This window comes from Callithrix jacchus, chromosome 10 (genome assembly GCF_049354715.1).
Source record: "Callithrix jacchus isolate 240 chromosome 10, calJac240_pri, whole genome shotgun sequence".
Lineage (NCBI taxonomy): Eukaryota > Metazoa > Chordata > Mammalia > Primates > Cebidae > Callithrix > Callithrix jacchus.
The window spans coordinates 53,052,042-53,067,554 of NC_133511.1; the positions used below are offsets into that span (position 1 = coordinate 53,052,042).

The window sequence follows — 15,513 nt, forward strand, 5'->3', positions numbered from 1 at the left end:
AAAGCTTGAAAACCCAAAGCTGTGTTCTCTTCCTCTTTTTATTCTGCATTTGAGGATGACAGGAACATGATAAACAGCCAACACTCACCCAACATCAAGTACAAAGAGGCTTTGTGATTAACAAAGGAAAATAAAAAAGGGAAGAGACCCATTTTTTCCTTCCTCTAGGGAAGAAGCTAGACAGAAATGACTGAAATTTTAGAACTTAAAAGCTTCTCCCATTTCTATTAGCTCACTTTGCAGGTAAACACTTCCCTGGCTCAGTGACTCTGTCACACATCTGAAACAAAATCTGCTGAAAATTGATAATGGTGGAAAAATATTCTGTTTTGCTGTGAATTTTAGCTGAGCTTGTATGTAGATGGTGTACGTTCTCTCCCAGTGAATCCATTCACTGAAACTATGCAATATGAAAAAGAAGCCTCCAAATATGGATATTTTATTTGAAGTTTTATGGATGTAGACTATAATGAGGCCAAATAATTCCCATTTGTGCTATCTATGACAATTCTTAAAATGTCTAAAATAGACCATGGAAAAGGAGAAAAAGTGACATGATATATATACTGTGTATGTGTGCGTGTGTGTGTGTATTCTCTCTATACACACACACACACACACACACACACACACATAACATTTTCTTCTATGTTACCATTCATTTCAAAAATTATCCATGGCAAGTGCAGTGGTTTTGAAATACCTTTTCCCTATCCTTTTTCCTGCTTCCGGTGTCCCCTACAGCCATGGTTACTGCCGTTCCAGGGGAACCCCTGTTCCCAGACGAATTGCTCCGAAAAGGCGATGCAGAGAAGACTGAGGAGGAGCTTGAAGAGGAGCTGGGTGAGATCTTTTTGGAGAGACTATGGGGCCTGATGGAGATGTTTCAGAAAATGGTCTGGTCGGGAGCCGGAGCCACTTTTGATCTCTCCCTCTTTGTGGTTCAGAAAATGTACAGGTTTTCCAGGGCAGCGTTGTGGATTGGTACCACTTCCTTTATAATCCTGGTTATTCCCATTGCAAATGGATCAACAGCAGCAACTGCAGCAGTCCCTAAGACAGGGCTCTCAGGAGGAATACCAGGGCCTCTACCTTCACCTCCTGGAAAGATCTAGATTGTTACTACTGTATATGAGCTGTCTCAGTGGGAGAAGTTTGAAAATCAATAGTGTTTGAACTGCTGATTCTTTGGATTTTTTTTAACTTTGGCACATTCATCTATCTAAACCTGGTGGGGGGAATTCTCCCCACATTGTCTCATGGAGAGACTTGCAACTGTAGCCTCCACACCATCCTGACTGACTTCTGTCTTCGATCTGATACCAGAGTACAGTCACGGTTATTCCAGATCTGGCCGCACACTCCTTTCACAAACTTTCTCTAACTGGAAGATCTCACTTTCCCCTTGTGGGGTAGGAACTGATGCCAGTGGGAGGGATGTGCCCCTGACCATTAATGACTGCTTTCTTTTTTTTTTTCTTTCTTAAAGAATGGAGCTGTTGGGGGGGGACATGCACACAATGTGAAAAAGACAAAATGCATTACAGCTGTAGTGTAAAGTGGCTACTATGAATCCCTGCGCATAAGAGGAAAGAGACTGGCTGCCGCTTCCGCCACAGGATAAGGACTGTGGAAGACAGAGCAGGGGCTCATTTCCTCTGTACATTTTGGCTGTTAGGCTTGTGTGGGTGTTTAAAAAAACATAAGCCAGTGCTCGCTTTTTGTATTTATATATTAAAAGTGATTCCAACTGAAAAAAAAAGCCTTTTCCCCAAAATAAACACAAAACACGCAAAAGAATTGTTCTGCAAAATATAATCAATATCAATATGTAATCAAATGTCATATATAATATATGCTCCAAATATAATCAAGTTATTAACTGATTATATTTCTAAAGACTATAAATGCAATTTCTAGTCAAACTAAATTGGAATTTATTCTTAGCAAGGGACCTAGAAGTCCATATGATATAGGAAGTATGTGATTGTGGTCACAATTTGTATCTGGCAATCTGTGACTTAATATTGATCAGGAATGTGCCCGACTTATATTTAAAAATATATCCACTGTTTTATTGAGATACCATTGACATATTATACAATTCACTGCCTAAAGTGTATCAGTCAGTGGTTTCTGGTATATTCAGACTTGTGCAGCTATCACCACAATTACTTTTAGAACATTTTCATCACCCCTAAGAAAACCCATACACATTAGTAGTCATTCCTATACCCCTCAACGCCCCTAGGCCACCAATCTAATCTTTATTTCTACAGAATTTTCTATTCTGGAAATTTTCAATAAATATTATTATATAATATGTGGTCTCTGCAGCTCAGATTTAAAAAACAGAAACAACTAACATTTATTGAGTGCTTACTATGCAGTAGACATTCAATATAATAACCCCACGAGGTAAGTACTATCATTATCCCACTGAAGATGAGAAATGTGAGGCACAGAGAGACTATGCAACTTACCCAAGGTCACAAAACAAGTAACATGGAGAATGGATTTAAACACAGCTGGACTCCAGAGTTCCCTCTCAACTACCCTACAGTGTCCTTTGATTATCTCTGACACAGAACTTAAAACAATAAAAAATAACAGAAAGAAAGAGGTTTGAGAAAGACACAGTGAGTTACAGCATAGCACAGTGAGTTATAACACCTCGCAAGTGGTAAACAAACAGTTAAATTTAACTGCTTCAACTTTGAGAATCTGTATCAGCAAAATCTCATCTAAGAACTTTCTGTGATTAGTAATAATCCTCCTTAAACAAGAAGCAGCATCTTAGCATGCCAAAGAGGATTCCAGAACTCGAAAAGACATAATGTTTGGATATTTAGTCACACACACATTGATAAGAGTTATCACCAGTTTCTTAGTGAAGAATTGAAGATTAGTATCAGAATCTATTTCTGTGGCTTATATGGAAATACAAAGGCATATAAACATATGGCCTACATGATATATTGTCATCTGAGAAGCTGAAAGACATATACACATCCACATAAATGTGTGGAAGGAGAGAGGAAAGAAGTGAAGGCAGAAGGAAGGAAACGGGCAAAGGAGGGAGGGAAAAAGGAAGAGGGAGGGCAAGCAGGCCCGACAGACAGAGAGAAGCATAGCCAACAGAATAAAAGACAAAGTTGGTAGTTATTTATCTCTTAATGAAGAAATTATGGGTGATAATAATTATTATTTTGTTTAGTCATATTTGCTCATTTTTCCATAATGAGCTAAAGACATGTTTTTGCCTCTAAAAAGTCATTTTAATATGATCTTAATTTGAGGCTATTACCCTCTAAAATGCTCTACAAAACTCCAGTTATTGACTTTAGTTCACTGGGCATCATGCCTTAATATGACATTTCCTCATTCTCAATGAATCTTTTTATATTCATCATAAATTCCCAAATTAAAAAAATCTTTTGAGCCATCATATTACATATTACAACATAATTTAAGTAAACAAACGCAAAAGTTAATTCTTTAAGGTATCTGCATTTTATCATCTTTTCATAGCAAATAGCTTCCAACTTATATATTTATAATTTGCAAATTATATTTTATTCCAAATAACTTTAATCTCATATTTTCAAAATCAGATTATATTTATATCTCAAGCCTAAATGAGATGGAATTAGTTGTAATTATATCTGAGGTGTAAAGGTGTATAAGTTTATATAGTTGGAATCACTTATTTTGGCTAATATAATGGATCCTCTAATAATATTTAAACATAAAGTGATATTTAATTTAAAAGTAAATTAAAGTAAGTTTATAACTTTAAACCTCATTTTAAAAGAAATCCATTAAAAGACTGTCCTTACATGGAGACAGGGAATAACCTACACCTGGGGTAATAAGCAGGTCTTGAGGTCAATGTTTTTAATAGAGCCCAATGTTTTTAATAGAAACATCAACGTATTTCATTATAAAGTTGAAGAGTTATTCCCAGTTTTGTCATTTATCAAGCAGATGATATACTAGCAAATTCTGGGAAAATGTCTTATAACTATGTTGAAGATACAAACAAAATGAATGTACGTCCTTTAAATACAAAGGGCTACTCCAGATAAATACTGAAGACCTCCTCTTACGTTACTGCTTCTAGCAAAAAATTTCCTCTTAACCCTCCTTCCTCTTCACCTTCACTTCCTCCCTTACAGCAGGAAGAGAAACAGTCAACTATAAAGAAAGAAGGCCAACTGCATGACAACTGTTTGGCTACAATAATTTTTAAAAGTGCTTGTAGATACTTTCTTTTTCCCCAAGACACAAACAAGATTCTCCTTATGTTGCTCAGGCTGAAGTAAAGTGGCTACTCACAGGCACAATCGCAGTATACTACAGCCCTGAATTCCTGGGCTCCAGCAATCTTCCTGTCTCAGCTTCCTGTGTAACTGGGAATGCAGACATTTGCCACCATGCTCAGTTCTTGCAGATATTTTGAGAGTCACCTGTGGCTTTATTGAGTTATAATAAAACACGATGTCCAGAAAGATCTGAATCATGAAGAATAAGAGATACCTTGTTTGGCTTCATTCATCACTCATTTTAATCTTTCTAGCTTTTGAAATCCAGTTTTCAATGGATAGACTAACAATTAGTTGAGAGTGAGGCTGGCAATAGAGAGAAGGATGGCAGAATTTTGCTGCTCTGCAAATTCAGAACCAACACATTTGTAACTTTGACGTGCCCTTTTCCTCCCACCCACTCCCTGCCCTAAAGTGCTGATCTCCACTCTATACTCCAAGATCCCTTTTTGTTCAGTCCTTTTTATAGTGCTGTCCCAAAGCTCTCTAGTAAGTGGTGTCAGAATGGGGAAGAAATGGAGAAGGGAAGGAAGAGGAATGAAAGGGAAAGCCCCACTTTAAATCATAAACCCAATCCTTTGGCTCCTCAATTTGTAGTATTAACCCATTTAGTTTTGTTATTTTATATTTTGTAGAGATGGGAGTCTACCTATGTTGTCTAGGCTGGTCTTGACCTGGGCTCAAGTAATCCTCCTGCCTCGGCTCTCAAAATATGGTACTATGTGGAGTAATTCAAATCTGGGTAATTCCCAGTCCTTCTGCTTTAGTGCTAACATGCTGGACATTAATGTATTCTCCCAAAGAAATATTATCTTAAGTATTATTTGTTTCTATAATACCATTGGCACTGTACTTCAACTATATTTTATAGATTCATTTATAGGTTGAATAACTTTTAAAGATGGGCTTGGAAACATAATTTTTTGAAATATTATGTTCTTGTAGGATTATTTGTTCTAAGTTTTCATAGCCACAGGGATCATTTTATCAATGACAAATTTAAGATGAAAGAAGCCAAGTATCTTACTGAAGGCCACAAGTTTGTAAGTGGTAGAGCCAAAACCTAAAGAGGGGCCTGTTATGTGTAGCATTGAAGACTGTATAATTTCTATTCTACCATGGAATCTCCTAAAACATGAGTATGTTTTTAATTAAGTCAACGAAAACGCTGAAGGGCTAAAAATTTTACTTCTAATGCTTAATTTTTTTTTAACTATCATTCATTCAAACATTTACTAGGTACTGTTTAACTAAAACTCCCTCCAATAATCACCAATACTAATAAACTATTACTGACATTGTCAAGGAAATAAATACTCAAATTATTTTAAAGACTCATCACTGTTATTAGAAATTTATCATGATTTTTATTTCTTTTAGCCATGAAGGTTTGATGTGCTGAGACTTCTGCAAAGGTAACAGATTGTTATATATAAGGCACACTTCTTGCTCAAAACAGAAATGCTTCATTGAAAAATTCTTTTTTTAAATTTGTGGATGGTCATTTTTAAAACAACAATAATTTATTTTCATTTCTCATAACTTCTAAAGAGTAAACTGAATTTATAAGAATTATTATTTATTGTCAATAATATAAAAGGAATTTGTAAAATATGAAACAAATTTACTTTTCATAAGACAACGATTGTTACTAATAGATTTTAGGTAAATTGTAACTTAGAGAGAAATAAGATTATATAGTGCCAACCTGATAAAATTACATAAGGTTAGAAGTGTACATCAGGCTATATATTTATATTTATGGCTCATAAATATAAATATATATTTATATATATTTATAAAATTTTATTTTAACTTCAAACAACCATCTTGATTGACAAAGAGGTTGCTATATCCAGTGGAACCTCTGAGAACTATTGTAAAACTACAATAAGCCAACTGGCAACGAATGATAACATACTAGTGGTGTGAGTTTTCGACTGATTTAATAACATATGAATGTCATCTACTTTTGAACCTTGACACCAATGAAAATAACAAACAAAATATTCACATTTAAAAAACCACCTAAGAATGTCATTTTTCTTGCAAGTTTTTGAAAGGCAACTGGCCATTTTTAACATGATTGTGTCCCATTAAGTTCTTACCTTAGATGGTTGCATTTTAGGTTTATACTATTTTCCATACAATATTTCTCTTTACCTTCTACTAAAACAATTTATATTTGTTATAAAATGTTGAAGTAATTTCTTTATCTGGGCACAATTACCTGAAAGACTGACAGGTGAAAAATGACAACAGATTTGCCACTAGTTTCCCGTTCTTAGCTGGAATACACTCAACAAAGGAGCCAGGCTAATTTTTTTCTACCAATAAAGGAAGTCAGATCACAGTCATGTGACTTGGTAATAAGCTTTGTATTCTCACAGGAAATGAGTTACAACATCTATGAACCTATGTGTTCTCGTCTTTTCCATTTGTTTTGAGGAAAGGAACAGTACTAACAATCTCAATACTCTTTTCATTGAAAAATGCATTTTTTGTAAATTAACAGGTTTGGTTGCCAATAATAGAAAAGCCTCATTTGATCTGTATATATGCTCTGAGGAATAATGGCTTCATGTATGTCCATGTCTGTTTTTCTAAGAAGTTAAATTACCTTTCAAGAAAGACCATGTATTTAGAAAGCCACAAGCATTAGATTTTTCTATTTCCTACTTTTTTTTCAATTTTTTTTTATTGCATTTTAGGTTTTGGTGTACATGTGAAGAACAAGCAAGACTGCTGCATAGGTACACACATGGCAGTGTGATGTGCTGCCTTACTCCCCATCACCTATATCTGGCATCTCTCCCCAACCCCCCACCCCTGTTCTCCCTCCCCTATTTCCCCCCTACAGACTCCAGTGTGTGATGCTCCTCTCCCTATGTCCAGGTGTTCTCATTGTTCAACACCCACCTATGAGTGAGAACATGTGGTGTTTGATTTTCTGTTCTTGTGTCAGTTTGCTGAGAATGATGCTTTCCAGGTTCATCCACGTCCCTACAAAGGACACAAACTCATCGTTTTTGATGGCTGCATAGTATTCCATGGTGTATATGTGCCATATTTTCCCTGCCCAGTCTATCATTGATGGGCATTTGGGTTGGTTCCAGGTCTTTGCTATTGTAAACAGTGCTACAATGAACATTTGCGTGTATGTATCTTTATAGTAGAACGATTTATAATCCTTTGGATATATACCCAGTAATGGATTGCCGGGTTAAATGGAATTTCTATGTCTAGGTCCTTGAGGAATAGCCCCACTGTCTTCCACAATGGTTGAACTAATTTACACTCCCACCAGCAGTGTAAAAGTGTTCCTATTTCTCCACATCTTCTCCAGCATCTGTTGTCTCCAGATTTTTTAATGATCACCATTCTATCTGATGTGAGGTGGTATCTCAATGTAGTTTTGATTTGCATCTTTCTGATGACCAGTGATGATGAGCATTTTTTCATATTTTTGTTGGTTTCATGTATGTCTTCTTTTGTAAAGTGTCTGTTCATGTCCTTTGCTCACTTTTGAATGAGCTTGTTTGTTTTTTCCTGTAAATCTGTTTGAGTTCTTTGTAAATTCTGGATATCAGCCCTTTGTTAGATGGGTAGATTGCGAAAATTTTTTCCCATTCTGTTGGTTGCCGATTCACTCCAATGACTGTTTCTTTTGCCATGCAGAAGCTGTGGAGTTTGAATAGGTCCCATTTGTCTATTTCGGCTTTTGTTGCCAATGTTTTTGGTGTTTTAGTCATGAAGTCCTTGCCTACGCCTATGTCCTGAATGGTTTTGCCTGGTTTTCTTCTGGGGTTTTTATGGTGTTAGGTCTTATGTTTAAATCTTTAATCCATTTGGAGTTAATTTTACTGTAAGGTGTCAGGAAGGGGTCCAGTTTCTGCTTTCTGCACATGGCTACTCAGTTTTCCCAACCCCATTTTTAAACAGGGAATCCTTTCCCCATTGCTTGTTTTTGTCATATCTGTCAAAGATCAGATGGTTGTAGATGTGTGCTGTTGCCTCCGAGGCCTCTGTTCTGTTCCATTGGTCTATATCTCTGTTTTGGTACCAGTACCATGCTGTTTTGATTGCTGTAGCCTTGTAGTATAGTTTGAAGTCTGGTAGTGTGATGCCTCCTCCCACTGTGTGTGTTTTTCTTTTTTTTGCTTAGAACCGAGTTGGCTATGTGGGCTCTCTTTTGGTTCCATATGAAGTTTAAGGTAGTTTTTTCCAGTTCTGTGAAGAAGGTCATTGGTACCTTGATGGGGATAACATTGAATCTGTAAATAACTTTGGGCAGTATGGCAATTTTCATGATAATTCTTCCTAACCATGAACATGGAATGTTTCTCTATCTGTTTGTGTCCTCTCTTATTTCCTTAAGCAGTGGTTTGTAGTTCTCCTTGAAGAGGTCCTTTACATCCTTTGTTAGTTGTATTCCTAGGTATTTTATTCTCTTTGTAGCAATTGTGAATGGCAGTTCATTCTTAATGTGGCTCTTGATAAGTCTGTTATTGATGTATAGGAATGCTTGTGATTTTTGCACATTGATTTTGTATCCTGAGACTTTGCTGAAGTTGCTTATCAGTTTCAGGAGACTTTGGGCTGAGACGATGGGATCTTCTAGATATACAATCATGTCATCTGCAAGTAGAGACAATTTAACTTCCTCCTCTCCTATTTGAATACCCTTTATTTCTTTTTCTTGCCTGATTGTTCTGGCTAGAACTTCGAATCTATTTCCTACTTTTTTCAGTCTTCTTTCACTTTAAACACGTGTGCAGGGCTTCCAAAGTTTTACTTGCCTCCTAATCATTTATCCCAGACAATTTTAATAATCTACCCATACAGGTTGACATTTTAGACCCAAGTTTAAACTCTGTTCTCTTTCCCATTCCCCAGTTTATCAATCCTTGCTTCTTCAGTCTTCTCTTATTCACTTTAACTTTCTATAGTCTAGTCTCTCCAGTCTAAGAAAGAGAGAAAAGGAGGGCAGGAAGGGGACAAGAAAGAAAAGAAAAACCCTTAATCCTCTAACAACTGGCCTTATGTTTTTCTCTCAAGCTTTTTGAGTTTACTAAACTCACTCTCCTCCTCATTTCACATTTGCTTCTTAATCGACTACCCAAACCCAAGTACAGAAATTTCTCTAGCAGTTTACCACAGACCATCAGATTGCAGATGAATACCCTTTAACCCTTACATTATTGGATACATCTAGAACAATAACAATAAAGATAATACCATCATTGCTGAAATTCTATATTTTAGTCAACTTACTCTAGGTTTAAAAACAACACTCACTACTCTTAACTCTGCTTTTGCTAAGGAATCAGTCACTGTTATAGGTGTTGACACATTTTAGTTCAGTGTTCTCATTACTGGCTGTTATCCACCAGTGAGTCAAAGCAGCTTTTTATTTATTTATTTTTTGAGACAGAGTCTCACTCGTCACCCAGGCTCAAGTGCAATGGTGTGATCTTAACTCACTGCAACGTCCACTTCCCATGTTCAAGTGATTCTCTTGCCTCAGCCTCCCGAGTAGCTAGGATTACAGGCATGTGCCACCACACCTTGCTAATTTTTGTATTTTTACTAGAGACGGGGTTTCACCATGTTGTCCAGGTTGCTCTTGAACTCCTGACCTTGTGATCTACCCACCTCTGCCTCCCCAAGTGTTGGGATTACAGGTATGAGCCACCCCGACCAGCCACAGCTTTTTAAATAAATAAATTAGAATAGAAAATATCCAACTATATTACATGTAGAAAGGATAAGTATTTTTCTGGAAAATTTATATACATATATATACATGTATATATGGTCATATAGTCATAGTATATAAAATACAGTTCTCATTTTGGGTCACATCAAAAACATTTGAAAGATACTGTGTCATATTGAATCCTCACAGCCCTATTAGGTCCATATGTTAATTTACACTTTTCATAATGAAGAAAATGAGGTGTAGCAAAGTTATGTAATTTGTCAAGTGTCAGAGAGCCAGTGTGACAGCTAATAGTAGCCCCTAAATTTAATAAGATATTTATAATGCCTCTTGCCACTGCTACCGCCTCTACTTTACTGACTCCTTTCCTACTGCCTATGCTTTGAACATCAAGATTCACCAGTCCATACATGGAACCCTTTTTTCATACTCTCCATATTCTCACTACAGATCACTATCAACCGGCACGGTTTAAACTATTATCTACATGCTAATAACCTCTAAATTTCTATCCCTGGCCCAGATTTATCACCTGATCTCTGAATACCCAACTGATATCTATTATTATAGTTGGGTGACTATAGTCAATAATAAATTATACATTTTTAAATAACTAAGAGTGTAAATTGGATTGTTTGTAACACATAGGATAAAAGCTTGAGGAGACAAATAGCCTACTCTCTATGATTTGATTATTATGAGTCATATCCCTGTATCAAACATCTCATGTACAACTACTATGTCCCCACAAAAATTAAAAATAAATTTTAAAAAATTCTAGTATGGTTGGATTGTTTTATTCTTAAAAAAGAAATATATCTACCAAATATATCCTATTAAAAATCCACAGCTCTCTTTGTTTATTAAGGGCAATTTTTAATTTTAAAAGCCTGTTCCCGTCTGCCATGGTTGAATTTTGCTAGATTCATAAATATCAAGAAAGATCTATTCAAATGAGGGCAATAAGAGTAAAACAAATGAAAATTAATTGGTATCACTAAAAATAAAGAAATAAAGATTATAAAGGAGGGGACTCTCCCTAATCAAATATCATATGGCACACTGCTGGGATTATATGAAGATGACAGACATCCCACCTACTGTCATTTAAATCTTGGGCCATCCTAACACTCATCCCTGTAGCCCCCCCACAAACCTGAGACCAGTGTCAATGAAAAGTACAACTTAGACATTATAAGAAACAATATTTTACAGACTATTGTTAGTGTGCTAGATTATCTTTGCATAAGGCTGAGATAGAGCCCTACTGTCACTTTTTCTTACCTAAATGTAAAATGTTAACTGTTTTACAAGGGGAGTGAAAAATACCTAAAATCAGATCCACAAAAGATAAAAATTCACTTATCAGGATTTGAGTTTTATTAATTGACATATTCAACTTTCTAGATGAACTTATAAGTAGAATAGTGGGGAGAGGGAAGTAAATCTTTCCTCTCTTTCTCTTTTCTGTACTCAAGGAGCAATGATTTATCTCTGACCACTTTAGAGGGGAAAAAAGTATGCTCCTTGTAGGGGATAATTATTTGGGGAATACTTTAGTTTCACGGTTGATGAAATTACAAAGGGATACTGTTTGGGACATTAAAGTAAATAGGTATAACAGAACATACCTGAAAAAGAACATGTACATGGCAGCTGTGATGCAAAACAAAAGGACCTGTAATGAGGAGAAAATACATTACTTGCAAAGAAATACTGACATCACCATTTGAGATTCATAAAAGCAAAATACTATTAAATCTTGTACTTGAAACAATAAAAGGATATACTAGTCACACACATTTCATATTCTCTACCTTTCATATACTCCAAGCTTGTTCAACCTGAGGCCCACAGGCCACATGAGCCCCAAGACGGCTTTGAATGTGGCCCAACACAAATTTGTAAACTTTCTTTAAACATTATGATTTTTTTGCAAATTTTTTTAGCTCATCAACTATCATTAGTGTCAGTGTATTTTAAGTATGGCTCAAGAGAATTTTTCATCTTCCAATGTGGCCCAGAAAAGGCAAAAAATTGGACACCCCTTATATAACCCATATTAGGACAATAATAAGTTGTAATACTTATATGTAACTATCATCATGTACATAATTATATATATTATACATATATATACCAACACTCAAGTTATATAGACTGGATAGAAGGGTAACAGCTTCTATCAAAAAAAAGGGAACAGCTAATTTTTAACTTTCTATTACATTAACTTTCTGTTACAATGCTTAAAGAAGCAAGTTTAACACAAAAACAAGGACAACAGCTTTTGTATAATCAAGTCGGTGAATAAATCAGAAAGCTTATTAACTATGATATGAAGATGACCAGATTTTCTAATGTAAAATACAGTCCAGTTGTCCACCAGTTCTAACCAACAAGAAAACCTCATAAAAATACAATACTCCTTTGTGGAATACAGACTAGCTATTAAAGTAATTCCCCTAGAAGCAGGCATAAGGACATGTAATAAATCTGAAATGAAGATATCAAAAACAACATAGCAAGCACAACATACTAAGATGGTATGTGGAAGGAACCCAGAACTCCAGTCGTGACTAACGTCTTAGTTATGCCAAAAAAAAAAAAAAAAAAAAAACAGATTGGAAAGGTTATTTTAAACCACAAAACTTAAAGTTGTAAAATGCATTCTTATGATAAAAAAACAACAGTACAAATTAAGCATAAGAATCGTCAGTGGCCTCACATCACAGACAAATAATAATTGAACTTTCCTTCGATTGTGAAAGGCTGACCACAAAAACAGAAATGAAAGCAGCACAAAAAAATGGCTTGCTATTTCTAGCACAAATAATTTCTAGTCAACCTGAGGAAAGCATGGTAGTTTTGCCATTACAAATCAAGCTTGATAAGTTTGCTGTCTTAGCCTAAGATAAGCATTATAAATATAGCCTGAATGACTTAGAAATATATTAACATATCAACCAAAAGAGGATTGGAATCAATTAATATGAAGAAAATATTATATAGATTTATGTAACATTATGTATTATAGCTATAAAATTTCTTTCTGTGCTAAACACACAGACTCTTCTCCCCTTCCTCTTTGCCTCATTCCCTCCTTCCTTCCTCTCACCATCCACCTCTCTTCTCCATTGACTTAAAATATCCTATTCATGAGGCATAAGGTTAATTTCACCATTTCACTGTTTTTAGAAGAATAACTTAAAGCATGTAAAATAATTTAATTGTTTCTAATTAATTATAAATTAAAGTCTAAGTGAGTTTATTTACTGGTTATAATTTGCCTAACAAAACCCAGTCATAATATTCAATTTTTTTAAACTTCTCTATCATTCAGTCACCATTGGACAATGCCATCCTTCTCAGAGATTCAAAACTTCAGGCTTTTCCTGCACCCATCAGTGTCCCCCTTACAGATCACACTAGAAACTTCTCTAGAAGTATCCCACAAATCTTTCCCACACTCTTCATCCTCTCTAAATATTCAAAGTTTCCCTTCCCTCGAAATATTGCTATGTTCTATCCTAATATGCTAACCTAAATGTGTTCACATTAAAATGATAATTATCTTTACAATTAATACACTTGAAACTGAGAAAAAGTACAATGTTTAAGAATTCAAGCTTTAGAGTAAGACAGATCTAGGCTTGAATACCAGTTCTGTGAAACTCTAGACACTTCATATAATTTCCCTAAACCACAGATTCCCTTATCTATAAACTGAGAATAATATTATCATACTTTGACTTATTTGGAAGAATTAGTGAGATGATGCTTATAAAAGTGGAGGCATTCAGCAGATTGTTTTTATCTTGTTTTGTTACTGAGATAAGTGATCTATATGTAAAAACCTAACCCATAGACATAAATCTGGAAAGAAATTATTTTCTTTACTCAAAAGGGCTGCCTTTTGAAATCTTTAATATCACCAAAAATTAAAGAATAAATCAAAAGGATATTACAGTGCAACTGACTGAGTCATTAAATAAATATTTATTGAATTCCTACTATGTGCCAGGCACTGTTCTAAAACTTACAATACACAAAATGGACAAAGTTCTTGCCCTCATGGAACTTACCTTCTAGCCAGGTGAGAGATTTTTTAAAAGATATATGTTAGCAGTAGGAGTTTTGGAGATAAATAAAGCAGAATAAGGAAAGAGAAATAAAGGAGATGAGATTATTATACAAAGTGGTCAAAGAAGAAGAGATTTGTTAGCAGAGACACTGTAAGAGAAAAGCCAGGGGACCATATGAATAGAGCCACTGGAAGGATTTTGGATTTTATCAAGAAAGATGGGAACTTAATGCAAAATATGTTTTTATTATTTTAGTTAAAGAGGCTAAAAATAACATTTTATTTTTAAGCTAAGTTTTTTTCAAATTTTTTAAACTGTGCTAGTTTATCACTGTGACTTTCACAAAGTATTTTTCCCAAAAAAAATCTAAATCCACAGTTAACGAATGAAGAATATTTCCTCTGTGTTTGATTTTACAGAATTTTAAAGCTAAAAGAAACTTTGAAATAGACTATCATATATTTTCATATCAGGAAACTCAGATCCTGAGAAGGTAAGTGATATGCCCATACACAATGAGCTGGCTGTATCTTGTATTCCTTCATTAAGCAAATATTGACCAAGTGGTTACTCTGTACCTGCTAGATAGAGAGGTTATTTGAATACAATTCTGACCCTCAAGGACCTTACAGGATACTGCAGTCCAGTACTGTAGTTACTGGACACTTGTGGCTATTTAAATGATTTAATAGCTTTATTGAGGTATAATTAATATAAATTGCACATATTTAAAGTGTACAATTGTATAAGTTTTTACATAGCTATATACCTGTAAAATAATCATTATAAGCAAAATAATAAACATATTCATCACACCCAAAAAGCTGCATATAGCATTCTCCCATTATTTGTTTGATGGTAACTCCAGCTTTCTTTGGCATGTTAGCTCTCTTATAATTTTAACTGATTGGGGTCTTTATATTTGAAGTGCATTGCTTGTAGGCAGCATATAATAGTTTCTTGATTTTTTATCCTATCTGAAAAGTTGTCTCTTAATTGAGATGGACTTTTTACATTTAATGTAATTATTGGTCTGCTTATATTTAAATCTATCATCTTGATATTTATTTCTCTACTTCTTTCTTACTGTTTTTTCCCCTCCTTTCTGCCCCTTTTAGATTAACTAAGGTATTTGTTTTTTCATTTTTTTTTTTTTTGAGACTCAGTCTCACTCTGTCACCCAGGCTGAAGTACAGAGGTATGATCTTGGCTCACTGCACCCCGCCTCGCAGATTAAAGTAACTGTACTGCCCTAACCTCCCCAGTAGCTGGGATTACAGGCACATGCCACCACACCCAACTAATTTTTCTACTTTTAATAGAGATGGGGTTTCACCATATGACCCAGGCTGGTCTCAAACTACTGACCTCAGGTGATCCACCC

General features: G+C 35.1%; 1 protein-coding gene and 1 pseudogene across 5 annotated transcripts in view; one reads left to right on the forward strand and one right to left on the reverse strand.

Moving 5' to 3' along the window:
• Positions 1-15,513, reverse strand: part of TMEM135 (transmembrane protein 135) — a 343,152-nt gene that overhangs the window by 61,556 nt on the left and 266,083 nt on the right. For all 5 annotated transcript variants that reach the window (XM_017977705.4, XM_078339990.1, XM_035265296.3 and 2 more), the window contains one exon: positions 11,679-11,725. In XM_017977705.4, coding sequence (XP_017833194.1) covers positions 11,679-11,725 — 47 coding nt within the window. The remainder of the gene's footprint in view (positions 1-11,678; positions 11,726-15,513) is intronic.
• LOC118145612 (mitochondrial import receptor subunit TOM22 homolog pseudogene) lies at positions 715-1,164 on the forward strand (annotated as a pseudogene).